Source organism: Alexandromys fortis, unplaced genomic scaffold, assembly GCF_014885135.2.
Source record: "Alexandromys fortis isolate MF-2015 unplaced genomic scaffold, M_Fortis_MF-2015_v1.1 scaffold_99, whole genome shotgun sequence".
In the NCBI taxonomy this organism is placed as follows: Eukaryota; Metazoa; Chordata; class Mammalia; order Rodentia; family Cricetidae; genus Alexandromys; species Alexandromys fortis.
The window spans coordinates 305,324-330,579 of record NW_026067982.1 but is presented as its reverse complement, the minus strand read 5'-3'; the positions used below and the strand labels follow the sequence as shown (position 1 = coordinate 330,579).

General features: G+C 48.0%; 1 protein-coding gene and 1 non-coding gene across 5 annotated transcripts in view; both read left to right on the top strand.

Moving 5' to 3' along the window:
* Positions 1–25,256, top strand: part of Smoc1 (SPARC related modular calcium binding 1) — a 157,218-nt gene that overhangs the window by 122,384 nt on the left and 9,578 nt on the right. For 3 of the 4 annotated variants that reach the window (XM_050158455.1, XM_050158453.1, XM_050158452.1), the window contains exons 7-10: positions 65–145; positions 15,596–15,788; positions 16,282–16,364; positions 18,153–18,258. In XM_050158455.1, the coding sequence (XP_050014412.1) occupies positions 65–145; positions 15,596–15,788; positions 16,282–16,364; positions 18,153–18,258 (463 nt within the window). The remainder of the gene's footprint in view (positions 1–64; positions 146–15,595; positions 15,789–16,281; positions 16,365–18,152; positions 18,259–25,256) is intronic. The other variant, XM_050158456.1, reaches the window with a different exon arrangement.
* LOC126511498 (U6 spliceosomal RNA) lies at positions 8,531–8,641 on the top strand. The gene has a single exon (XR_007594707.1). It is a non-coding gene; the product is annotated as a U6 spliceosomal RNA (small nuclear RNA).

Sequence of the window (25,256 nt, the reverse complement as noted above, 5' to 3'; positions counted from 1 at the left end):
GTGTTGTTACTTCTCTCTCCAGGTATGCACACACTTTTCTCTCTCTCTCTTTTTTTTTTTCTAGAAATCACAGCTCCCACCCTATGGATTAAGCACTTGGTAATCAAAGACTCCAAACTGAATAACACCAATGTAAGAAATTCAGGTAAATAATCTTCCTTCGATTGTGTACGTATTCAACTCCTGGTCCCTAGGAGCTTAATCGCTGCCCCATGACTACTCCTCATATGGGTTTGTTTTCTTTTCTGCTTTTTTCCTTCCCTCTCTCTCATCTGCCTTCCCTTCCCCTTCCTCCCCTCTCTCTCTTCTTTCTCCTCTTCCTCTGACTCATTTTCTGAGACAAAATCTCATTATTTAGCTAAAGCCGATATCAAACTAGTGACTTTTCCATCCCAGCTCCTCCCAGCACTCAGCTGGGGTGGTGTCACTCTGCCCAGCTTTATAGTGTGGTTTGGGACGACTTGTATCTTCTTCATTTTCTGCAGCTATAAAATAAGGAATCTGGTGAGTTTGTCTTTTCCAGCTTTTATTTTCATCTTTTATCATAGCCAGGATCAACTTTTATGAGTAGTTGATCTGTTTGGATGACAAATTTTGTCAAGATGTTTTTAGCATTTTGATTGATTTTCTAAATGCCACACAGGAGAATTTGAAAGGAGCAGGCTGGGCATACAAAAGTTGGGCTTCAGGCTTCAAGAGACTTAATTCCTCCATTTTGAGGCATTCAAGCTGCTTACAGTCATGCCCTTCCTGTTTTGATCTTCTGAGGTCTCAGGAATGGTCAGGGTTTTGGCACTGACTTAGCAGAAAGGTGATGAATTGTGAAGAGCGATCACATTCGTAGGGTTTACTTGAAACATGATTTGCCACCAACAAAGATCAAACCTAACCAAGTTCACTGACCATCGGTCAAGACTAAATATTCCCCAACAGAAAATGTCCTAGCAGACCAGAGCTGAGGTATTGTCGGGGAGGAGCGTTCTTTGGCTTAAACCATCATAATGAGAACTAGCTAGCACTTGGCATAATTTATGTGCTTGGCTGAGTCTAACTTAGCCATATCCTTCCTTTATTAGTGTCAAGGACTACGGTCAAAGGATTCCTGCCTTTGAAGGGGCAGGCAGAGCTGTCCTTGGCTCCTCTAGTTTTCTCTTGTAACAGCTCTGTGCTATAGGTGGCGGTATGGAGGCCAGAGTTCAGGGAAGGAGACAAGAGGTGAATAGTGGGCTGGTCAGTGTTTCTCCGTGTGATTGGCTTACTGTTTGATGTAAGATGGAGGTATAGGATGAGATAGTGACATAAAAGAGGCCCTGTGAATGGCCTTGGGCAAGATAGAATAGTCAGCAGTTAGAGCACAGGCTTTGGAATGAGCAAAACCTAGGTATAGCACACAGAGAGTGACTCTAGCCAGATAAATTCCCTGGGCCTTAGTTCTTACCTACAGGGCAGGGCATGGTCTGCCTCTCAAAAAGCTTGCCACGTTAATGTCTGTATGTTTTTCTGACTGTTGCCTGGCTAGATGAGGAATTGTTAAGTGCATGCATTTATTACTGTTAACATTGATGGTGATAATACCATGAGACTTTTGGTGGTGCTATACATGCTATGACCCAGTCGATGCTATGTAGGTATTTTCCCACTGGACATATATCTGTATCTCTTGATTTTGGGGATAGCGCCTTGATATATAGTCCAGCGTAGCCTGGAACTCACAGTCTTCTTGGCTCAACTTCATGAGTGCTAAGATTACAGATGTGTGCCACCATACTTAACCAATGACAGCACTTATTGTGGTTAGACTGGAGGAAGCAAGGGACACATGTCCTTCTGAAGTGTGCTCTCTGAGTGTATTAAAGTGACAGCGTCAGGTTCTGATTGTGTCCCCTACTGGTTTATGTAGTTTTCTGTTGTACGATCATAGGGTCATGTTGAGAAATTGTTTCTAGGCAAGTACAACTATCTTCCTCTTGTTGCAGTGGCCTGGCCTCCTTTGTTTCCCGTAGTTGGTGACTCTGTAAGGTTAGTATATAGAACAGGATAGTTGCGGGAGAGTTAGTTGCTCTTTAGAGGAGACACATCAAGGAAAATGACTAGGCTTTGGTTTCAGTAATGGCTTAACAGATTATAATATTCTAAGTCATTATCACCTGGCCATACTGACTGATACCTGTCAATCTTATTGATGGATTCAGATATAAAAGACGTGGTTCTGCGAGAGTATTTAGCAGATAAGATAACAAATGGCCACCTGGCTGTTTGTGCAAATAAAGACTTATTGGGACACTGCTGTTCTTGACTATTTTTACCCACGAGACCAGGCTTGAATAGCTACCCCAGAGCCTGGATGGCCTGCAAAGCTTAAGATATATACTTTATGATCTTCCACAGAGAACATTTTCTGGCCCATGGTATCCACAGTTGAATATGGCGTTTGAGTGGGAGGTACATGCCTAGGGTTGTCTTACTCAAGGTTTTTGGCCCCTACATAGAACAAGCAGACGTAGGAGCTGTGACTCCTGAGGAGTTTCCTGATGCTCCAGGTAAGCCTATACCATCCTAGGAAGTCCTGGGGCCGCTCACAGGTGCACCAACTCACACGGACCATTCTCAAACTTGACCATCCTGTTCCGAGGTATGCGATCGCAACTCATTGCCAAGGAAGCATCATAAGGTCTGGATTTTCAGGCAGTGGAGTAGGGTATCTTTCACACACCAGCCACATCCTGGTCGAAGCACAGGCTTTGGAATCAGATGGATGTGCACATCTGGTTTCCCAGACTGACTTTCCTTACCTTGGAAAGCCAATCAGCTTCTCCGAGTCTTGCTTTCCTTATATATAAAACTAAGTTATTGCCCTTCGGGATTTTAGGAGGCTTCAGTTTTAGACCTGTAATTCATGGGTTTACCATAAGTGATTTAAAAGCAGAACGAAGTGAAGGAAGCCGATTTGGTGGAGTGTTTGCTTGTCCTGTGCTCCCCATCCTCCCATGTTGGCACATTCAGTCAATGAGGCAGGCAGGCATCCTTTGATGGACTTGCATGTGGTCCATGGCTTTAGGTGAGGACTGGAGCCTTAGAGTTATGCGCCTGAGGCCATTTTTCATTAGAGTTTGATGGAGGATTCTGGATTCAGATGAACTTCAGACCATGCGTGGGGAGGTTGGCGTCAGACTCTGTGAAGTACGCCTGGGTGTAAGCTCATCTTCTCAGCCTTCTCCCAGAAGGGGGGAAAAAAGGCAATTCCAGTTTCTTTTACACCCCAAACATCCTTTTTTCACACTCAGACCCTGTGACGCCAGGTTTGTTTTCTGGCCTGGGGACTGTTGATGTTGGAAAGGTTCCACTGGGCGCCTGAAAGTTGTGCAATAACATGACACACACGCCTGAAGACGTAGCCAGTCTTCTCCCCTCCTAGAGGTTCTGGCTCTTTCTGGAAAGCTCTGCCGTGTGTTCATATGGCCGCTATGGCCTTTTGAGTCCTTGGCAAGTTTGGCATATCTCGATTTGTCTTTCTGATCCTCTCTTCCTTAACCACCTCCCTCATGCCTCACCTCCCAAGTATCCGTGGCTCCAGGAATCCTTTCCATATCTGGGAGGATGATGTTCCTAGCCAGCTAACACCCCAGATCTCGGGAGCAGCGTGTCCTAGTAGAGCTGGCCAGAGCTTCTGCTGCTTTTTCAAGGAAATGTGAACTCCTGCTGAGGTTTTTTTTTTTTTTTTTCATCCAGAGTTTGGTATCATGACATTTCTTAAAATACTCGACATTTAAAATATGTTCAAATCATTTCTATTTATAGAAGAAGGTAAAGCAATAAGACAAATAACAAGAATTAGCCTTCATCAAACCCTTTTCACCCCCCCCCCCCCAGGTCTAAGCTGACTACATAAAGATACTTTATAAGCTTATAAGTCTTTTTTGTCTCTTTAAATTTCTGTCTTTTTGTTTCTATATGACAAAACACTGTGCTTCCTCTCCTGAGAAAGCGCTGTCTCTCAGGAACTGGGGTCATGGATGTGGCCACCATGCTCGCTGTGCGCCATGGCAATGTGCCAGGGCTGCAATGTTTTCTTCTGTCCCGGAAGCCCAGGCTAGTGATCATAGCCTCTGGGTTTGTCTCTGCATCCCTATCTTTTCATTTCCTTGCTTCTTGTCTTTCTTGCAAAACTCTTTCCTGATGTGATCAGGGCACCCAGAACCTGGCCCCATGAGTTAAATTCTAAAGCCTTTCCTCTCTTGCCTCCATGATCGGCATTTGTGTCTCTGTAGATGAAGCAGTTTATGGTCACTCTGTTCCCTGGAGACAGAGCTGCCATTGAGGACCCAAAATGGAAACACGGTTCTTTGACATTTTTCAATAAAATAAGATTCTCATTTCTTCTTGCATGAGAATATCTTTCTGTGTTTGCTCAAGGTGTGGTCACATGTCACAGGTAGACCAGTTGACAGTATTCGTGCCCTTACTCATTTGGGCAGCGTTTTTCTTGTAGGCTGGCTGCTGGGCCACCGGCTACAGATGAGATTGCTTTCCCACCCAGGACATTTCTGCTGGGAGAGCTGCTACAACTGGGGTTTGGGGTCACGGAGGCAATGGCACCTCCTGACTGGATCCCCACCCCCACAAGTCTATACTCTTTGCCCAACTGGAAACCGTGGGCTGATGTAATGACCCGAGGCTGGAAAAATAAACAGCTTGCAAGGAAACCAGTGGTAGCCGTTGTAAGCAAATACCCCACAGCCACCTGGAATCTCACACATGACGTGATCGGGAGGAAGAATGAGTAATCTACCAGCATTCTCAACGGAGACGGGCCTGGGCTTGTGTGCATTTAAAATATCTATATAAAAACACATCCTGTTACTGGCCTTCTTGCTGTCTGCCCTTTGGGCTCATGAAGATGCTTTGGTCAATCATGGCCAATAGGGTTGAGATGAGGATGGGGCCAGATGGTCTTCCAGGGCTTTCCCTTGGAAACAAAGGCTTTGCCCTTTCTCTACTGTTTTCCTTTGTGGAGAGGAAAGGTGATTATCCCTGGGGGCCTGGGAGCCAGGTCTATGGTCCAGTTTGTCCTTGCTTTCATATTGGCTTTCTTGGTTACGTTACTCTGTGGCCCCACTGTCTTGTTTCTTGTCGTGTTGGAATGGGAAGCGTGTAGTCACAGGATTCAGTCTTTGGGACTCCCCCTACTAGCAAAAGTTTTGTTTCTAGAAGTGAATTTATATGCAATTTGATGTTCGGTAACAAAACCATGCCCCAGTATTTTCCTTTTGTCCTCGGTTGTTAATAAGCTGCGATCAAAGGGCTTGCTCAGGTATCGTAATTGGTTTCCTCCCAGTTTCTGAAAGTCAGTGATGACTTTGGCTTTAGTCTGAGACTCTTCATTATGTGTGTGTGAAATGACTGTGCAGGATATCAACGCATGCAATATTAGTATTTTGGGAGGAGGAAGAATAAAGATATACTTAATTTTTATAAATTAAAAAAAATCTCTCTTTCACCCCCCCCCTTTTGTCTGTACTCCTTTCTTCCTCTCTTGCTTCAACTTGAATTTTCTATAATTTAGTTCTTCTAGCACAGAGCCTGCAGGTCAGAGTCAGTGAAACTACCAAGAAAAACTGGGGAGGGACAGGCTGCTTGTCACTGCAGAACAGCTGTGAAGGATTTCTTAGAACCTTTGGAGGAAAGGGCACCTCTCCTGGCTTTGTGGATGAGTCCATAGAGGTGGGGTGTGAGGAGGGTGACGCTTTAGGGGGAAGTTGAGAAGAAAGATGTTTATGTGCTAAATTGGGGCAGTCCGTCCCAGAAGAAACAGACTCTACCCATCCCCCCTCCCCAGGAGCTCAGTATCTGTCTGTGTGGGAAGTGGGTGTTTACCACTTCAGACCATGGTGAGCCATGCATGGCCATTTTAGGTTCTTCAGAGAATCTATTTACACAGGCTGGTTGTTCTGTTTTCTTATATATCCTTACTCATGACTATTCCGCCTAAGAGCCTGTTTATCCTGGGGTTAGAGCTGCTCCCAGCCAGCCCTGGGGATGTGGGATGTTAATTCTGCCTGAAGGTGGAACTTTGGAGGCACAGCAAGCTTGCTGTGGTTTGTGGACCACATAACAGTTTCTCAAGAAGCATGAGTACAAGGGACAGGCTGAAAACTCCCAGCATGCTTACCCTTGACTCAACCCTTCCTGGCGTTCAACTTCCGGCGACTTAGGCAACTAGGTCTGGATTAGTCTCCACAGTATAGGAAGGTGTGCTTGTTCTGACTGAACTGTGTGGGCTATTAGAGGAAGAAGCGCCTGAGAAGCTTCCAGTACCACCCCTGACTTTGAAACTAGGAAACAGGAGTCCAGCTAGCCCAGGGCTTGTGCAGGGCTCTCGGCCCATCAGCAGTGGTGATGCACTAAGGCCTGAGAGGGTGGGAGGGCAGCACAATGAGAATGTAAGGAAAGGGTGTACCAAAGGCAGGGCCTTTGATGTGCTCCTCTCTAGTAGACGATGAATGCTTTGTCAGGGATGTTGCTTTGGAGTTCTGGATGTTATTATAAAAAGCAGACAGATTCTTTAAGATATCTAAATATAGTTAGAGACATAAATTTCCTCTGTAGGTTGTGTACCCCCTTATTGCATGGACCAGGGCAGACTGCTCCCACAACCTGATCCTTGGCCAGCCATTACAGGCCAGCTGAGGAGCCAAGCTGAACACAGGTATAAGAAGATGAGGTGTACCCCAGATGCGATGGAGGACACTGTCGCCTTGGACCAGATAGTTATAATCGCACCACCCCTCTCACCTTACTGTGGCACCAGGTTAAATGTCGTACATATATTTTGTGGTGTTAGGTATCTGAATCTAGGCCTCGATCATGCTGAGTAAGCCCCACGCCACTGAGCTACAGCTTGTCTCACGTATTAGTACATCTTACCTTCATAAGCACCTGTAGGGCACAGGTAGGGGCTACTCGACTTTTACAGGTGAGGAACCTGGGACTTTGAGACTGTCCAAGGTCAAGAGCCACGTGGGGGAAGGCAAAAGGTCTGCCCTCTTGACTTCTGTGCTGTACTGCCTCTATTCTGACTGCTGGCAACATCTATGAAGGCTTCCACTACGTCAGTCCCTAGGGTGAAGTGCACTGGAGTTGGAGCAGTGGTCACTTACTGTTGCTTCAGCCACAGGGCCCTGGAAGCCCAGGTCTCCATTAACGCCATCTTTGGCTCCTGGAGCATTCCATCTGAATGTCCCAAGTTCCTTCTGGCTTTGGGAAACAGCCACCCAGTTGAGATCATACAGCATCCCAACTTATCCCTCTTGGGTAGAGCTGAAGGTGGTTCTTTGTTAACCAGTTGGCCCATCAGGGGTCCTCCCGAGCACTCTCTAAAGTCCTCCCAAGGTAGGAATGAGGATGAGGGATGATGCTATCTTTTATTTTCATTCTGTTTTGTGGCAGACTATGCAGAAAGAGGATTTTTTTTTTAAAGATAGGGATGAGGAAATCTATTGCAACAGAAGAGGTGACTTTCTTAAGTTTATGAAAATTCGGTTTCTGATACTCCACCTCTATCTATTCTGGTCTGAACAACCAGAGGCTGATTTTATTCTGTTAGTAGGTGACTTTTGCTTTTCCTTTGCCCCAGCTGGGCCTGTCTTCTGGGTGCTTGCATTCCTTAGCCGATGGTCAGTCCTGGGAGCAGTGGCTCTGTGGAATCTCCCTCTCTGTGGGGTTCTCAAAACCACACAGATGACTCTGAGTCACAGGATATGGAGAGCTGGGAATTGGCTGTGACCAAGTGGTCCTCACTGACAGAGGTGGTGGAAAACTCGTGGTGAGATGGCAGGCCAGCTTGGCAAATGGTGCTTGGAAAAATTATCCTCTGAGGGGCACTTAGCCCCTCCTGTGAAAAAAATTGCAAAGTCCCCAGTGAGGCGATAACCTATTCACATAATTGGCTTGAAACCATAGGTGCCAAAACCTCACGTCCCTGAATAAACAGAGTGTCTCCGTGATGTTCCATAAATCATTCCTAAAGATTATGACTCCAGCAGGGTCCTCCCCTCAGCCCCCACACCCACAGTCCCCACCCTAGCCCCTTCAACAGTGAAGTCAGCCCCTTAAAACCCCAGCCCACCTTTCTGTCCTTCTCCTGCTGTCCCACTCCCCACCAAATCCTCAGGTGGTCCCAGGACCAGACACCCACGTGCTGTCAGAGCTGGAGAGACCTGCGGTGGGAGTCGCACCATTCCTTCCGCCCCTGGAATTTCATCTCGCTTTTAGAAAGGTTGTTTTAAGTGTATGGTTTGTTATTGTGGGTCACCGGTCAGCATTTCATTCGTTTTTGATAAGAGACGAGATGGGCGGGAAGTATTTGAAGAGGTTTCAGGGTCGTTGTTGTCGACACAAAACCAGTGTTTTCCTGAATATTCTTGGCCCAGCGAAACGATTCCTTTTGCAATGAAATACAAGCAGGCTCCTCTCATTTTCTCAGGCTGAATCACCCTTTATTGATGTTTATCCCCATAAGAAATTTAGTCTTGTGCTCGCTTCGGCAGCACATATACTAAAATTGAAACGATACAGAGAAGATTAATTAGCATGGCCCCTGCGCAAGGATGACATGCAAATTTGTGAAGCATTCCATATTTTTTTTTTTTTTTAGTAAAACTTTGGGGGTAGAAGATGCGAGTCATTACAGAGACCTTTAATAAGTCTACGGTGTATTTTGTGTGCATGTAAAAGTGATTGATGATCATAGTTTGTTAATTTATTGTGCTTCTTTTCTTTAAAGAACATGTCATCAGCAATTGTGCACTATTCATTTTGCCAGAAAAATTTCATGTAGTTATATTTTTGTATTTTTTAAATTGCTTCTGCTGGATGCCTTTAAACCGACTTATCTACTAACAATTGCAAAAGTACTGTTTCATGCCTTTTGTAAAGTTGTGATCTATTTAGTAAGTTTTTTGGAAAAGAGAATTGATACAATAAACTCCAAATCTTCATTAAAAAAAAAAAAAGAAATTTAGTCTCGATGGTCTGAGGGTTGAGCATAGCGTTTCCCAGGATGAGTTGGGGTCAGAGATTCTTGTTCCAGCCCCTGCAGTCTCATATAGAACAGGCTGGCATTTATTCCGCTGTGGGTGGGCCCCATCTCTGGAGCACTGGCTAGAATAAAATTCTTAGACTAAATATCCTTCATGGATTCCTTCTCTGTGAGAGTCTGTGGTTTTCTGAGTGAGGAGCAAACCAGAGTGGTGGGCAGGAAGGATGTGATGGAGACCTGGTCCTTAAGCACACTGGTGGGGTCAGAGTACAATGGGTAAGGGGCACAGAAACTCAGCAGGAGCCATGCTGTGCCTTAGCCTCCTTCCAGGGAAGAGCCCTCAGAGATAGCTTCAGGGATGAATGGAGAAAGACCATGAGTCTTAGCTCTTCCTGATTCATCACGTGTTCTCAGAATTGTTCTGGCCTTCTCAGGGACTAATGTGATATCAGACTGAGGTACAAATATATCCATTTAATAGCCTAGGTTCACATATGTCCCCAGCACTTCTTTTTAACCTCCTCCTGAGCCCCAGACTTTTTTTTGTCACCCAGAATCTTGCATTGGGTCCTCCTCTCAAGGACATTGTCCCCAGCCTTGCTAGTATCCTGCTGTCTTCCGTTGCCTATCACAAGGAAGAGAAGCAATTCTGTCAGGATGGCCAAAGTAGCTCCTTAAATAACCCCTAGGTTTTTATCAGAAGAGACCACATCCTTCGCCAGGGCACCCTTCCAGTCTACAGATTTTGTTTGAGCTATGAGATAGGATCTATTACATAGCCTAGCCTAGCTTCAAACTTCCCATCTCTCTGCCTTAGCTACCCTGCTCCCTCCACCGCTGCTCTGTGGTGGAATTACAGATGCAAGTCACCACATCAGGCTCATGACTCCTCCCTTCCCCTCTATGTAGGACATCTTTCCTAAAGTCCTTACGATGCTCCTTTCATTACATCCATTTGTATGGGCAGCCTGACCCTGTTGTCTGGCCCAACACTATTGAGCTGTTGTGACGTGAGCATCCACAGTTGGTTTTGGTTACAGCAGGTTGTTCTGCATAATGTGGGCCAGCCTCATGTGGTCAGTTCCAAGATTTAAGTGAAGAGATTGGAGTTTACTGAAAAAGAAAAAAGGAAGAGGAAGAGGAGAAGCAAGATGAGAAGGAGGAGGAGGAGGAGGAAGAGGAGGAAGAAGAAGAAGAAGAAGAAGAAGAAGAAGAAGAAGAAGAAGAAGAAGAAGAAGAAGAAGACGACGACAACAACCACAGCCTGCAGACTGCCTTGTGAAGGCCCTGCTTTTGTGTCCTACTGTGGGCATTAGCATATTGATCTTGGTCCAAAATTGCCTCATCTTGTGTACCTGCATTTCTACCTGACTGATTTGCCTATGCATTTTAGATTTGCTATATCCTTAGTTCATGAACCTAGTCCTTAAAAATCTCCCTCTCATCGTGTGTGTGTGTGTGTGTGTGTGTGTGTGTGTGTGTGTAAACCTTGACTGTTACAGTCCCTCTGCCTCCTCTCTGTCTACTGTCTACTTTCCCCGCCTTGAAATTCGTTTTGTCTCTCACGGTAAAGCTCACAGTAAGGTCCGCCCACTGGTCACTGATGACTTGACTCAAAGGTGCAGAAGTGTTGATTACCCAGGAGACTCAGCTTCCTCTTTCCTTCTTCCTCTCAGATCTTCCTTCTCTGAAAGTCAATAGCCTGAAAGCAAGACCAGCCCAAATCCTGTAATGTTTGTTTGTTGGCCATTTTTGCTTTTAAAAAAATGTAAAAATTAAGAAAAGACAAAGAAGGAGAGTCCCGGAATGTCACGAGCCATTTTCCCCCTAAAAATCATTACAGGAACATCACCCTGGGGAGTCTGCAGGGAACCCCACACCCATAATTATGTTCTATTGACAGAACCTGCCCCATACCCAATTAACTGTTATCTGTTAGCTGAACGCACCTCACATTCCAGCTATCCAGGGAACCAGGTGTGGCAACTTGTGACTTCTTGGCCTACCTGTCCGAACGTAACCTGGCCTACATGACCTGGAACACACGGCAAGAATCTCGTTTCCCTACCCCCCAAGCCCTCATTCAGGGGCTATATAAACAGCAACCATGATCCTAATAAACGGGGCTTTGACAAATCTGCTTGGCCTCATTCTTCTGTCCTAGCTCATTCCCTTCCAGGTAGCGCCCCTTCGAGACCCTGGAATAACTGATTGCAGGGTGGGTTACAACCCCTAGACTAGTGACCCACCCAACGCAATCGACACCGGAAGAGAGGATAAACTCTGGGCTCCAGTGAGTACTGGGGATTAGCTGAGACTTGGTCTCATTCATGCTCTCCTCTGCTCCTAATTACCTTTGGCAATCATAAGACACAGACCTGAGCCAGTCCTAGCAGACAGAGATGTCCTCTATGCGGATCCCAACTTGGCTGACACACAAAGACCTGAGCTCTGGTCCCATAGACAGGGTTGACATTCATCTAGCTCATGCTGGCCTTTCCAGCCCTGTCTCCAACTTTGCTCGCTGCTGTTCTCTGCTGGTCCCGTTCTCTCCCATACCATGTGTGACCGGGGAGAGACACACTGTGTGTCTTCTGATGGCAAGGCCTGGACTTAGCGCCTTCCCAACATGAGATGCTTTTCCACTGCGTTTCTTCTTGAGGTCCCGTTGCCAGGTGGAGGGTGACTGAGCTCTTTCTGCTCAGCGCCATCTCGGGGGGCAGGTTTGGGAAGGGCTGTGTGGAAGTGTCCAAGTGTGTGTGGTTCCATCCCCTTGTTCCCTCTTCTCTGGTGTGCGTTATATCTTCCAGGCATATATGGGCAGCCCTGGCCCATTTTCATAGTTACTGGGTCATACCTTCGTATCTTATCTCTGTTTCCCAAGTTTTCCTAAGCAGAGATGAGGCATTTCAGAGCAGTGTGCATCTGAGTCAGCAGAGCTCCTTGATCCGTGAGTTAGTGTTGCTGAAGGGACCCTTGAAGTCATCCTGGCTTGCATTCTGTAAGCCATCCTCTGAGATAACTCGTAGAGGTAGGTGGTAACCCTCATTTGGGAGGTGACAGAGAAGGGGAGAGGGTAGCTCCAAGGATGGAGTCCTTCTGGGTCCTCAGATATGTAGCAAGTCTACTTAGGACTTTCTAATTAGTATTTGTATCACTTTCAGGCTTGCAGGGGCTACGAGAAGCCCTCTGGCATAAGGTGACAAAGAATTAAGCAGGTCTAGCTAGATATTTGGTACCCATTGTTAAATAACAAGCTACCCCAAACCTACTAGTGCAACAGATAAATGAATTGCCAGTGTGTCTGCAGTTGACAGCGTGGCTGTCTCACAAGTTTTACATGAATTGGCTCCTCAGCTCATCCAAGGGGAGGACCAATGGGGCGGGAACATCCAAACTGACCTCAGCCATGTGTGCTAGCGGGCTGTGCTATTTCCCCTTTCTTCTTGTGTGGCCTCTGCTCCTCCAGCAGGCTAGAGTAGCCCCCTTAAGTGGTGCCCTTACAGCTCATTGACAGTGAAAGCAGAAGCTACAAGACCTTCAAAGGCCCGGCTTACTCTCCACCATCACCACACTGCTCTCCTGTGTGTTAAAACCAGCCAGCTAGAGCCCATGTGGACTGGCCAGCGCAAGAGCACAGAGACACAACCGTCGGAGACAGTGACCCTGGAGGGTGAAGTCCAAGAAAAGCATAGAACAGAATAAAGCTTGGGTTAGCCTGTAGCCATGGAAGATGTCACTGTAGGGAGGTAAAGAACACAGCTGGGCTGGGCTGGGAATTCCACCTCTGCCTCCTCCTAACTCTGATTATTATTATTTAGATAGAGCTTTGTGTATCTTAGGCTTGTCTTCTGGTCTTCCTGCCTTCGTCTCTTGGGTGCTGGGATTGCAGGAGTGCACCATCACGCCGTTTCTGGAGTGCTAGGGATCAAACCCAGGGCTTCTGGCATGGCAGGCAAGCATACCGACTGAGCCACAGCCTCAGGCCCTTAATTCATAATCTTGATCATTTAGCCAGACTGTGTCTCTGATGTTAGTACCTATCTTCAAAGATTGGAAGCAGTGTGAATTGAATTAATACTAATAGAGCTCCCGTCGCCAATCTCACACTTACTAAGTACTCAAATGCTTTCTCTTTCACTCACTGTATAGATCTATAATGGTGGGTGAGCTATGCATTTGGTTTTCGGTTTTCTAGTTCTGAGACAAAGAGACAGAAATCCTGAGGGCCAAGCTTCGTGTGCTTAGGTTGAGAGGGGATGATGGCTCAGAGGGAGGGGTGTGTGTGAACACATTTGCTCTCGAATGGAGCTCTTGGAGTCTGCCAGGTGCCTGTCCTGGAGGAACCCAGGTCAAAACAAGTGTGTTCTCACTGACGAACAGGTGGCTAAGGCTAGCAAGGTGGACTGGATTGTCTGGCATCCTCCAGGAGAGTCCAGGTCTCCCATCTTGGAGTGAACTTGAGAAAAATGCGTGATCTCCAGAGTTTGTTTTCTTCTTGTTTACAAAGCTGGGGTCATAATAGTGCCCAACATGGGTGGGCTAGGAGGTCAAAGGCCTTCTGCTGCTGGCTGGTGCATTTCATCCAAGGGATATTTGCTTGCGTCATTAGTTCTAAAAAGCCATTTTAAGAGATCTCTCTTTTTTCCCTTTCTGGAAGACATATTGCCTATTTTTCACAAATGGTCGGTGCTGTGTGTGTGTACATATTCATGTGGGCGTGGGGGTGAGGTGCACATGTATATACTCAGTGTGAAGGCAAGTGGCCAAAGTCAGCTCTCCCCCTGGATTACTCGCTCCCTTAGTATTATTATTTTCTTTGAGACAATGTCTCTCACTGAACATGGAGCTCGTCTGGGATGACTGGCCAATGAGCTCCAGGGATCCTCCTGGATCTGCCCCTGTCCCACCGATTGGTGGAGTGGTAGAATTGTGGTGCCCATGCTATGCTTTTTATATGGGTGATGGGGATTTGGACAGAAGTCTTCATACTTGTGTGGTAGGCATTTTACCTACTGAACCATTGCCCTGGCATTACTGTGTTTTCCTTACAGGACACCCAGACTTTCAGAGTGGATGTTAAAGCGATAAATCCTATATTTAGTCTTCTCTTTAATTCCACACTAATTTGTATTTTTATAGATTTAAGAGCTTCCCTTTTTATGATTTAATTATCTATATGTGTTCATAGAAGCTGACAGTAAACCTTTAAGATTTCTAGAACTCCATCCATGGGGTCTTCCCTTCTTCCTGCCTAGCTCTTGTCCCAACTTCCTCCAGGTTTCAGGCCCGCTGGTGTGAAGTTAGGTTCATCGTGGCTGCCGTGAAAGGGGGAGGAGTTCCTCCTCTTCCCCTTTGCATCTTGCTATGGTCTGATTTATGGCTGGAGAGGCTGGCCTTAGAGAGTCCTGATTTAAAGCCCCTGTCAGAGGTCGTTATGCGAACGTGGTGCCCGTAAAAGCTGTTTTCCTTTGCCTTTGTTTCTTGGTCAGCTCTTTCATGGCATGAAATACGAGGTAGGAAAATGAGGCTACCAAATTGGAGCTGGGAGAGCTCTCCCAAGGCTCTGGTGTAATCCCCTTGAAGTTGTGTTGGTGTTTGCCTGACAAGATCTAAGGAAGGTGGAGGCATTACGTTTGGGGGCCATATGGTTTGTACAGATTTTATTTTTTTTTTAAATGTTATTTGTGATAAAGAAACAAGCTCAACACTTTACTTTCTAAATAATTAAAATAAACAAAATTTTAAAATCAAACAATAACACTGCCTACCCCCCAAATAAAGCCCTCAGTCAAAGAAAGAAAGAAAAAAATCAGGAAGAGAAGCCAGGGTGATTTAGTGGGCAGGGTTTCCAGTGAAGGGCCCTGCAGGAGTGAAGGCTTCTGTTAGAAGGCTGCATCTGGCATAGGGCCCCAGTTACTGTTTCTGGACCTGGCTATGGAGAGACTTGGTTTGGCTGTTTGGACATGCTTGCGTGTTCCTGAAGCTACCAAGTACAGACACCTTCTGCCTCCGCTGTTTCTGTTCCTGCCTGATAGAAGAATCTGCCCACTGGCTTTCTTTCTTTGTCTACCTGTATTGGAGGGTGAAAGGAGCCAAGGCTGGCTCTTGTTGCTCTTCCATTTGGGTGTGGAACATCACCTTGGACAAGGGTGGTGGTCTCTGGTTCTGTCCTGACACGCCTGGACTAGGGAGTCTTTCTACTGCCTCTCCTGAAGCCTGTAGACAGCGTATCTAGGCAGGGAGGGACACCTCTGAAAATGGAGGAACATTCCAGTTCCGAAGCAAACTGCTACTTGGAGAAGTAGCCCCGAAGCCCTGGCTGGTTTGCTGCTACATGCGATCCTCTTTGGTGAAAGCGCTGATGAGCCTCTGGCAGTGTAGCCGGCCATAGGGAGCCTCTGGCCCGCTGAGGTTTTCACCTTGGCAGCATGCAAGTCATGGTTGTCTGGGAAGATTCATTAGTTTCTTGGGGACAGGACTGGCCCTGGCTTTTTAATATGGATTCTGGACCGAAGGAGGCATGATCGTCACCAGAAGCTGCATCTTCTCTTACAGAGAAAGTCCACTCTTGTGACCAGGAGAGGCAGAGTGCTCTGGAAGAGGCCCGGCAGAATCCCCGCGAGGGCATTGTGATCCCAGAGTGCGCCCCTGGCGGGCTTTATAAACCGGTGCAGTGCCACCAGTCCACGGGCTACTGCTGGTGTGTCCTAGTGGACACGGGGCGCCCAGTGCCTGGGACGTCCACACGGTAAGGCCTCTTCTCAGAGCATCACACGGGGACCAGCTTCTGGCTATGCTGTCATTGTCGTCAATGCCCTGCTTCTCAGAGTCAGGTCGTGGGAGACAGATGAGGGTCTAGGGACCTGTTCCTTTCTAACTGTGGACCTTGGAAACCTACTTCATCTCTCTCAACCTCAGATCCCCGACGAAAGGCTTGTTGTACCACCCAGGTTATGAACAAAGCCCTATATATCAAAAAAAAAAAAAAGGTCCCATGTGCAGATCGGAGATGGCATTGTTATCACGCTTGCATGGCTAAAGTGACATGCCTAAACATGTCTCAATGGGAGCATTTATGCTGGATCGTCTTGCAGCTGCTGGACAGTTCGGGGACTGTTTTATTTTCCTCCCTGAGGGCTCTCGGCTTAGTGGTTACACAGATCATTCCCGGGCAGTAGTGGCTGAAGAAGACTCAGTTGCCGACCCCCCCCCCCACCTCGTTTCTCTGTCTCTCCTCCCAGCTACGTGATGCCAAGTTGTGAGAGTGAAGCCAGAGCCAAGAGTGCCGAGGCGGACGACCCCTTCAAGGACAGGGAGTTGCCAGGTAGGGGGGGGGGCACTGCCCTGCTACTGCGGACACCTTCGCTTCTCTGGACTTCTGGTCCCCTCGCCGTGCAGAGGCCACCCTCTCCTCTATGTCTGCTTTCCCAACTGGCAGCGTAGAGCAAGGCATGCTGGGAAGTTCCACCATAGGAGTATAGACCCAGAAGCCATAGAATCTGCATCGGGAATTAGTCCTGTGCCCTTGAGAACATTGCTCCCCTCCCATGCTCTTTCCTCCTCCTCTTAGAAATATAGTCATGCTCTTAAAACTCTGTCCCTGGAATTTGATGACGATTCTCCTTCTTGGTGAAGTGGGTACAATATTTTGAGGTCTGTGAAACAAAGGTAGCTTCCAAGGAGTGGCTTCCCTGAGGGGTCTGGGTGGCATCTGCCACCTGTTCCGCGGGATGCTTTTATGACAATCCTTGTTGACGCACCATGGCCACTAGGGGTGACATGAGATATGCTGGCAAGAGCCTAGGACCCCTAAATTGCCACTAGATTGGGTTTCCCCTTATTTGTGGTGAACTCTGAGTCACAGTAAGAATTCTAAATACAGGATATGTGGATTGCAGACTCTTCCCTGCGAGTCCCTCTTTTTCTCGAGAAAGCCCAAGCACAGGGATGCTTTCTCCCAGGCGATTCTGTCTTAGGCCCACACGAGGAGCATCGCTGGAGAAAACACCCCCACACCTCTGCAGAGGTGGGAGCCATCCAAGCTCGTGCTCATTAGCAGTTTTTACGCAGTACAAAATTAGGTCTCTACTGATGAGAACCGGTGCCATCTTCCTATTATCCATCGGGACTCCAAAGTGAGAGCTGGGAGCAGGGAGTCCCGAAAGTCCGGGACTTTCCATGTGAAGTCAGTAGAAATCACTGTCACGAAATTGGAGGCCAGGGTACCTTCTTCTGGCCACCCCTCAACAGGGTGAGGATAACTATTCTACTTCATGCCAGACGTGGTTTAACCCAGTGCCCAGGGACACGAGGTTCACGGAGTAAAGGAGACCAGTCATGTGACGATAAAGGAAGGCATGCACACAGAGATTCAGGAGAAGAGGGAGGCATTGTGGGCATGACAGCAAGAACCCACTTTAGGGTCTACACTGCTCTAAGAGATCATAATTAACTCGAGACCTCGGGGTTCAGAGAAAGAAGGGCCTAGCTGCTGCAGTGGTAGAGGCGGGGCTGCGGCTGTGCAGGTGAGTAGGGCTCTCATGGCCGCAGTGGTGGGGGCTGTTTCCCCAGCATCTTTGTGGCGTGGATCTGGGACAGGTGCACCTGTGTGGAGCCTTGGCCATGTTTGGGTTTTTGCTGGAATAGTGAAACAAGAATAGGAAGTGTGGGAATTCACGGAGGAGTCTAGTTATCATCTCAGCTGGGAAAAGATGGGCAAAAAGAGGAGTTTTTAAAAATTTTTTGGTAGGTCTACTCAAATCAGCTGGCACCATGAGGATTCTCTCCCTCCTTCGGCTTGGCACATTACTGTGAAGTCTGTGAGGCCAAGGACCTCATCTGCTCTCTCCCTAGCATTTACATGGTGCCTGCATTGGTACTCAGCAGGATGTCGTGGGATGGAAAAAAGCTGAAAGTGTTATTATCCTTTGGGTCTGGTGTTCCTCTGTGAATTAGGCATAGGGGAATGGCGGAGGCTTGTAGCAATCGTTTGAGCAGTGAACACATCCCCAGTCTTTGGCTGGACAAAGACTCCGAGGGGATGGGGCTCGAGGAAGCTGTTGCCTTGGTAAGTGACCTGGATTCTGCCTTTAAATCTCCTCTTGTCTTTTAGGCTGTCCAGAAGGGAAGAAGATGGAATTTATTACCAGCCTGCTGGACGCGCTCACCACAGACATGGTTCAGGCCATTAACTCAGCAGCGCCCACTGGAGGTGGGAGGTGAGAATGTGAGCGAGACTCAGGTGCAGTACAGTGGAGTTCTGGACTCTTCAGATGCGAAGGGAGGCTGGGAGAGAGGCCAGGGGCTGGAAACCTATTCTTCTCCATGTGCCCACAGCTTTGTTCTACTTGTGGGTGAAAACTTTCCTGCTTCTCGGTCTCCGAAAATTTTGATCTGCTTTCCTCTAGCTCTGATAACAGGGTTGATTTGCAGCCATACAGAAAACTTCCAGATATTTTACCCAAAATGGGGAACATAAGAGAGTCTTTTCTGCAGTAATGGGGATTGAATCTGGGGCTTCACAGATGCCAGGCAAGCATTCTGCTGGAGATACATCCCCAGGAGTGAAAATCCTTAAAAGCAGGAAGGGTGGTGGGCATCAGATGAGCGCAGGGCACCCAGCAGAGTGGGGAGGACCACAGGCATTAATGATTTCTTTTCTCCCCTGGGAAGGCAGGAGTCACGTGTCCCTTTGACCTCCTGGCAATCACAAAGAACTGTGGACATTAGAATCTCATCTTCCCGTAGACAAAGTGGACTTGTTTCAGGAGTCAGTATGGTAGCAGGAGTAGTCCCAGAGCTGAAATACACACATTCTCTAGTAGCCAGACTCTCTGGAGCCAACTGATTTGGGCCCATTGTGTCAGTGGTCAGAATATCCGTCATGCATGCATCCATCCTCTGAGAACTCTTTGAAGTATGTCAAGTCCTTGACCATGGTATCCAGGAATAGGAGGATGTCCCTCCCCTCAAAGAGGACAGAGGAGTGAGTATACTAGCTCATAGACAGATATTAGACATATCTAGTGTGTGGTAAGTGTAGTTTAGTATGGTTGGGCTTGAGGATGGAGAAAGAGGAAGAATAGGAGAAGCAGAAGGAAGATGACGGAGCAATAATAAAGAGGTGGAAGAGAATGGTAGACTCCTGGTCCCAGGCTCTGTGAGACACGCTAAGGAAGCAAAGCCAGAGAGAAGGCATAGCAGGGACTAGAGGGGTCAGGAAGGAGGAGTGGGGGTTTTAGATTCCGTAAAGCAGCAGAAAGGGGTACCAGGGCATCATACCAAAGATGGGCAGCTTGCACGGGGCTCGTGTGGCTCACCAAAGGGGCCCTGATTCCCCAGCATCTCCCTGGAGGCAGAGCTGCTGCAAAGAATGACAAAGACTCCAGTCCCCTTAGAAAGACAAGTGTGGCAGTGGCCACTGGCTGGGATTTAGGATGGGACCTTGGACCATAATCACAGCTGTAATGGTTTTGCATCCCCAGCTGGACAAAGTCAGCCAGCTGGAGAATTCCACTTACATTGCATCAGAGTTATAGCGCTCCTGGCCCAGGTGTGTAATAATCTAAATTCCACCAGAGGATGAATTAGTAGAAAAATGTGTGTGTGTGTGTGTGTGTGTGTGTATACAATGAACTAGTTTTTCGGTTTCCCGTAGGCAATTGTGCCACACTGAGGACACTATGCTAAGTGAAATAAGTCTGTCACAAAGGACAAGTGGCCATGGTTCCACTTGCGTGGGCCAAACCTGAAGAGTCAGAGTACAGAAATGTGCTTGTCAGAGCTGTTGGGAGGGGGAAATGGAGGGTTCTCTTGTTCATTGATTGATTTATTTTTTAATCCATTTTGAACAATGGCCTTGTTCTTGCTGTGGTTCCCCTGCCTCTGCCTTCTTAGTGCTGGGATCACAGATGTGTGCAACGATACCTGCAGAAATGGGGACATTTTAGTCAATAGTCGTCACATTTCAGCCAGTCACGATGGTTAAGTTGTCATCCTGATGATTCGTGGTACAGTAGTACCATGCTCTTATTATCCTGTTCGGAGCATAGAGTTCACGATCTGGGATCTCACATAGACAAAACTTAAAAAAAAATAGTGCATACTGGCTATATTTCTTTAAAATAACTTATCTGGGTGCCTAATCTGAGCACTTCAGGGTTCCATGAGGTCAAGGCTGGTTTCTGGTAATGGCTCTGTTTCTCTCACCTGGGGCATGCTGGCCAGGCCTCCCTCTCAGGAAGCACAACACAGAATCTGAGAAAGATGGAGACAGGGTCTGACAGGTCATGGATGCGAGCTGCTCCAAGGCTTCCCCCAGTGTCAGCAGCTCACATCTGAAATAGGGGCGATGCACCCGGTTGTCAGGAGGAGGGGAAGTCTTGGGTGTTGCAAATGCACGCGATCACATGCCTATCGGTGAGCAATTGCCCGGAGCTTGCTCAACAACAGCTGTCTATGAAAACCCAGGCACAAAGTGCAGTCGTTCCTTTTTGTCCTCTGTATCCCTTTTCATGGTTTCAGGTGTTCACAACCAACTGCAGACCAAAACAACTAATTGGAAAATTCTAGAAAGAAAGCAATCTATAAGCTTATGATAACTTTTATTATGATGTTTTGTTATAATGATCTTATTCTTGGTTATTTCTGCAGCTTCATGTATACATGTTCTTCATTTGTAAATTAGGATTTGTCATATGAGGAAAAACCAGTGCATTTAGAGTTCTGTATTTTATGTTGTTTAGAAAAAGGAGAGAAAACATAAATAAGGGAGAATGCACAGGCACAGAAATCGCAGGTCTGGGTGGGACTGTATGGGCCAACCCACCAGCTCAGGGGTTCTGGCTGCAAGTTCTGTCTAGGCCCTGTAGAAACACCCCCCTCACCTGGCTTCTACAGGAGCCACGGACCTACGGCTGTATGGTCTAAGCTGTAGGAAGGGGATCATAGACAGGCCCCACCACCAAGGGAAGTTAGGATTGGTGCTCTCATGTCGCAGGACAAAGAGATTTTTACAGGCAATAAAAACCAGGAAATTTACAATGTCTTTCATACCAGCGTATCCTTAGGGAAGTATGTGAAAAAATTAACTCCTCTTTTAGGTGTAATTTTAGGGTCAAGGAAGTTTTTTAAAAAACACTTCCCAAACCACGGTTTTCATTTTAAACTTTTATTAACTCGCTCGTGCTTGGTTGTGACAGGGTTGAGAAGTTTGGACTATTTGGGTATGTGTTACCCAAGGGCTGGATTTTTAATCAACAGGAAGACAGCATAGACCAAGAAATAGTTTAGAAATCAGGCAAGAGATTGAAGGAGTGAAGAAGGAAGAAAGTGGCAAGCATTGCACGGGGCGGCACCAGGGTTGCTAGCCCTCCTGGGCTCTCCTGGATCTTCCCATTGCATTGAGCAGAAGCCCCGACTTGTACCCGAATGGCCCTCAGGAAGGTCCTGCTGGCCTCTTGCTCTTCTCGTTCCCCTCCCACTGTCATGGTCCCTCCAGCTTCCTTCCACAGGCTACACTGGCTGTCCTGGGATCCTCATACTAGCTGCCCCTTCAGTCGAGAATGTCATTCCCCTTTTCTGGTGACTGTCTGGTATAGTGACAGACCCCCTTCTCAGAGGTCCTTCCCTGCTGTCCTCCTAGAATTAGATGCCACAGTAGATACTCAACATGTGCTAACGGATGCTTAGCCAGAAGGATGGGAGATACAGTAGACAGGGGTAGACCTGATAGTTAAGTTACTATTGCAAGTCTAAATGTAAGGCTGGATGCAATAGGGAAGCTCACTGTGATTCTTTTGTGAGCAGCCCCCCCCCCCCCCAGCACTCTGCCTCAGTCTGCTGGACTTGGGATGCTGTATAGACAGACACTTGCCAGCCATTCTTCTGTGATGGAAGGACGGGGGCACGGGGCTCTTGGAGATCGGGCAGCAGATCTGCATTAGGGCTAATGAAGCTACTCAGGAAATGCAGAATTCCTGGGTGTTGAACTTGGGTTGGACTTGAGAGCAAGGGTTGCAGGCATATCCGAGGGTAAAGAAGCCATATCCAGCCCTTCCCTCTCGGGGTTTAACATTTAAAGCAGGGCATCAGTGGACACCAGTGGGAAACAGTCCCTCATGGAGACTGTGGGAAGAAGGGAGAGAGAATGTTTGGGTGGCATAGAAAGTCAATCATCCCCCTCCCCCAACTCGTCAGACGTGGTGATTGTCGTACATGGCTTTGTCCTGACTCTTACTTCCCAGCCTGCCCTTGGGATAAGCTCTATGCTTGTTCCCGGGGGGCATCTGAAGAAAAGGGCACTGTCCCGGGCATGGAGGGGACTATATTATATAGCCAGTGTGATCACAGAGGCCGGTAAGAGGTTCCAGGACTCGGGGCAGGGAAGGCATGCGCGAGCTGACAGTAGAGGTGATATTTCACTTACACAGGGGGAAAAGCCTGACCCGGTTGTACCAGGAGCCAGGGCTTCTCAGCAGAGGAGCATGTGGGCAGTGGGCGATGAACGAGGTGGGGCAGATGGAGGGAACAGCAAAATGGTATGATCAGGTCTGGGGTGCGGTGTGGACAAGTAGGAGATGGAGCTGCAGAGGTGGACAGAGCCCAAGTTGTGTTAGGCCAACTGATTCATGCCAGAGAGCTATCAGGGACCGTGGTGATTGAGAGAGCACTTTTGAATGACCATCCTGATGGTATTGTATTGCAAAACCAGGGGAAGTTACAAGGGGACCAGGAGAGCAGTTGTTAGCAAGAGGGTGATGGGAGCACAACTCAGTAGTGAGGGATGACTGACTGAAGAATCCTACATCCAATAAATAGATTTCTCAAGACTTGGTAGATTCTGGGAGAGGGAGAGAAGAAAGTGCCAGCTTCCCCTTCTGGCCTCCTAGCCTGATTCAGTGGCCAAAACCAGTGCTGCCCGAATCTAAAATTAGACAGTGTAGAGTTAGTTGGGTGTCTGTGGAAGCATCTGTGACTGGGACACCCGCAGGGGCACTGCAAACTTCTTTCAGACCGTCCGCCTAGAAGGAAGGCTATTTATCTAGATGTCAGTGTCTAGGGCACTCTAGGGACAGCCAGCCTCATCTGTGTGAGCCTTCTACTCCTCCACATGCTTCCTAAGGAGAGAGCTGGTGGAGTGGCCTCATCCTCTTGGTTCAGTGCAGTTGGTGCTTGCTGATGGCTTTGCAAAGAAGAGTCTGGAATGTGGCTGACTTGGCATTTCCCAGCTCCACCCGCACAGCTGCTGGGGCTTGGACCCAGCTCCAGATGGGGCTCAGCCGGTCTGCTTGGCTTGGCTCAGGACTCCTGGCCAGCCTTCCTTACCTTCTCTAAAACTGCTTAGGACAGCAGAACTGGGCCCCAGATCTTGGCCAAAGCAGGTTGTGGTAAACGGGCTTGGCTCTTCCAGCTGTGTGTTACAGCCAAAACCTGCCAGGGCCAAGGCCACAGAATCAAAACTGAAAGTGCCGCAGAAGGATGCCTTCACCACCCTGAAAATTGGGCGAAGGCTGAGTGTGTCTGTTCAGGGAGGGACCTGGCCCTCCTGGGTTTCCCTATCCCAGAGGGCAGAAGTTACTAAAATAGGCCAGAGGCAGAGTCACTGAGCTACTATATCCTGAATCTAGAATGAGGTGTCATTTGGGTGTAGCTTTTCCACGCTACAACTGAGAAAACTTGGGCATTCTACCTACTCAGGTACCCATTTCAGAAGAACTTCACCTGTGAAGGGGTCCTTAGAGGCATCAGTAAATGCGGTTGATCTTAAGGAGCCATTGGCTGCACCAGCACAGGAGCCCAGCTCCAGTCTGCGGAACAACTCTGAACCCAGCAGTCCTTGGCCCCAGTAGGGTGTGTGTGTGTGTGTGTGTGTGTGTGTGTGTGTGTGTGTGTCAGCTTATGCTATTGTACCAGCTTAGATGTCTGTAGAAGGATGCCTCCAGAGAGCTGTTGAGATGGCTGTGAAGGAGAAGGTGGCTTTGCCACCAAGATTGAAGACCCGAGTTGGATTCCGAGCATCTCTAGGGTGGAAGGAGAGAACTGACGACCTTGGGTTGTCTGCAGACTTCCATGTGTGTACTGTGGCATGTGCACCTGCACTCGTGTGTTCACACACACATGAGTGAATGTCAAAAAAGAAAAATGCAAAAGGTTGTATTTCAGAGAGGTGTGAGAACTGGAGGGGCCGCTGGGACATGACTTGGAGGTCAAGGGTATAAATGGCAGGAGTCTGTGCTGTCAGGGTCTCTGGCAAAGGTGGATTGAGAGGCTCCTGGAGAATCTGGGGGAGACCTTACATTCTGCTTCACCTCTATCTAGCACTCCCCTGCAGTGGGACTCTCAGAACTGCTCATTTCACAGAAGTCCCTGGTGTCTTTTCTTGCACATGCTCAGTGTTGGTCTGGCTATCCCAGAACTACTGACAGATCAGAAGTATAAAGGTTCTTGGAGTTTGTTCTGATAGAGATATTGGGTTCCCAAGTTTGCCCCTGCTGTCACCAAGCTTTGGCTAGAATTGAGGTTTTGGAATTTAAGGGGACTTGTGGAGATCAGAAGGGCTCAAAAGCAATGCCTTGTGATCTCTGGGATGGAGGTGGGGATTGGGGCAGAGCAGAGCCCTTAGTTCCTACATGGTAGACTGTGGGTTGGGGCTTGGAAGGAACTCAGAAGGCCTCTCCTGAAAAAAAGGGGCCTGCATTTATCCCAGCATTCTGCTGTGGACTAGCAGCGGACACAGTGTGCAGGCTTGCAGTGGAGGAGTCAGGGCTGCTCTGCACTGGGATGTCTTGATGGGAGAGCAGAAGGGGTGGAGGAGAGGCAGGATGGCAGAGGCATGGGGCCCAGGTGATGATCACCCCCTGGCCAACTCAGAGCTTGCATGGTAGAAAAAACTGCTTCTTGGTGCAAAATAGCCTCAAGGTAGGTAGCAAGAACTCTGACCACAGACTTGCAGAGAATAGACAGTCGGACAGGAGGGCGGTCCTGGAACACGTGTTGGAGGGAGACCGCCTTCCCTGGCAGGGCCTCTGGGTGGGATGACCTCATTCCTTCCCGTCTCAGCGACCTAGACTTTATTATTCCAGCCTTTAGGTAGACATTACGCTATGCCGAGCCTAAAGGTTAAAGGAAGAGCTGCCTTTGCCTTGGGGCTGTCGCAGCTCCCTGACTGCCCCGCCCACAGAGAGCCTTCTGGAGTTCTTTTCTCCAGAGCCGGGGG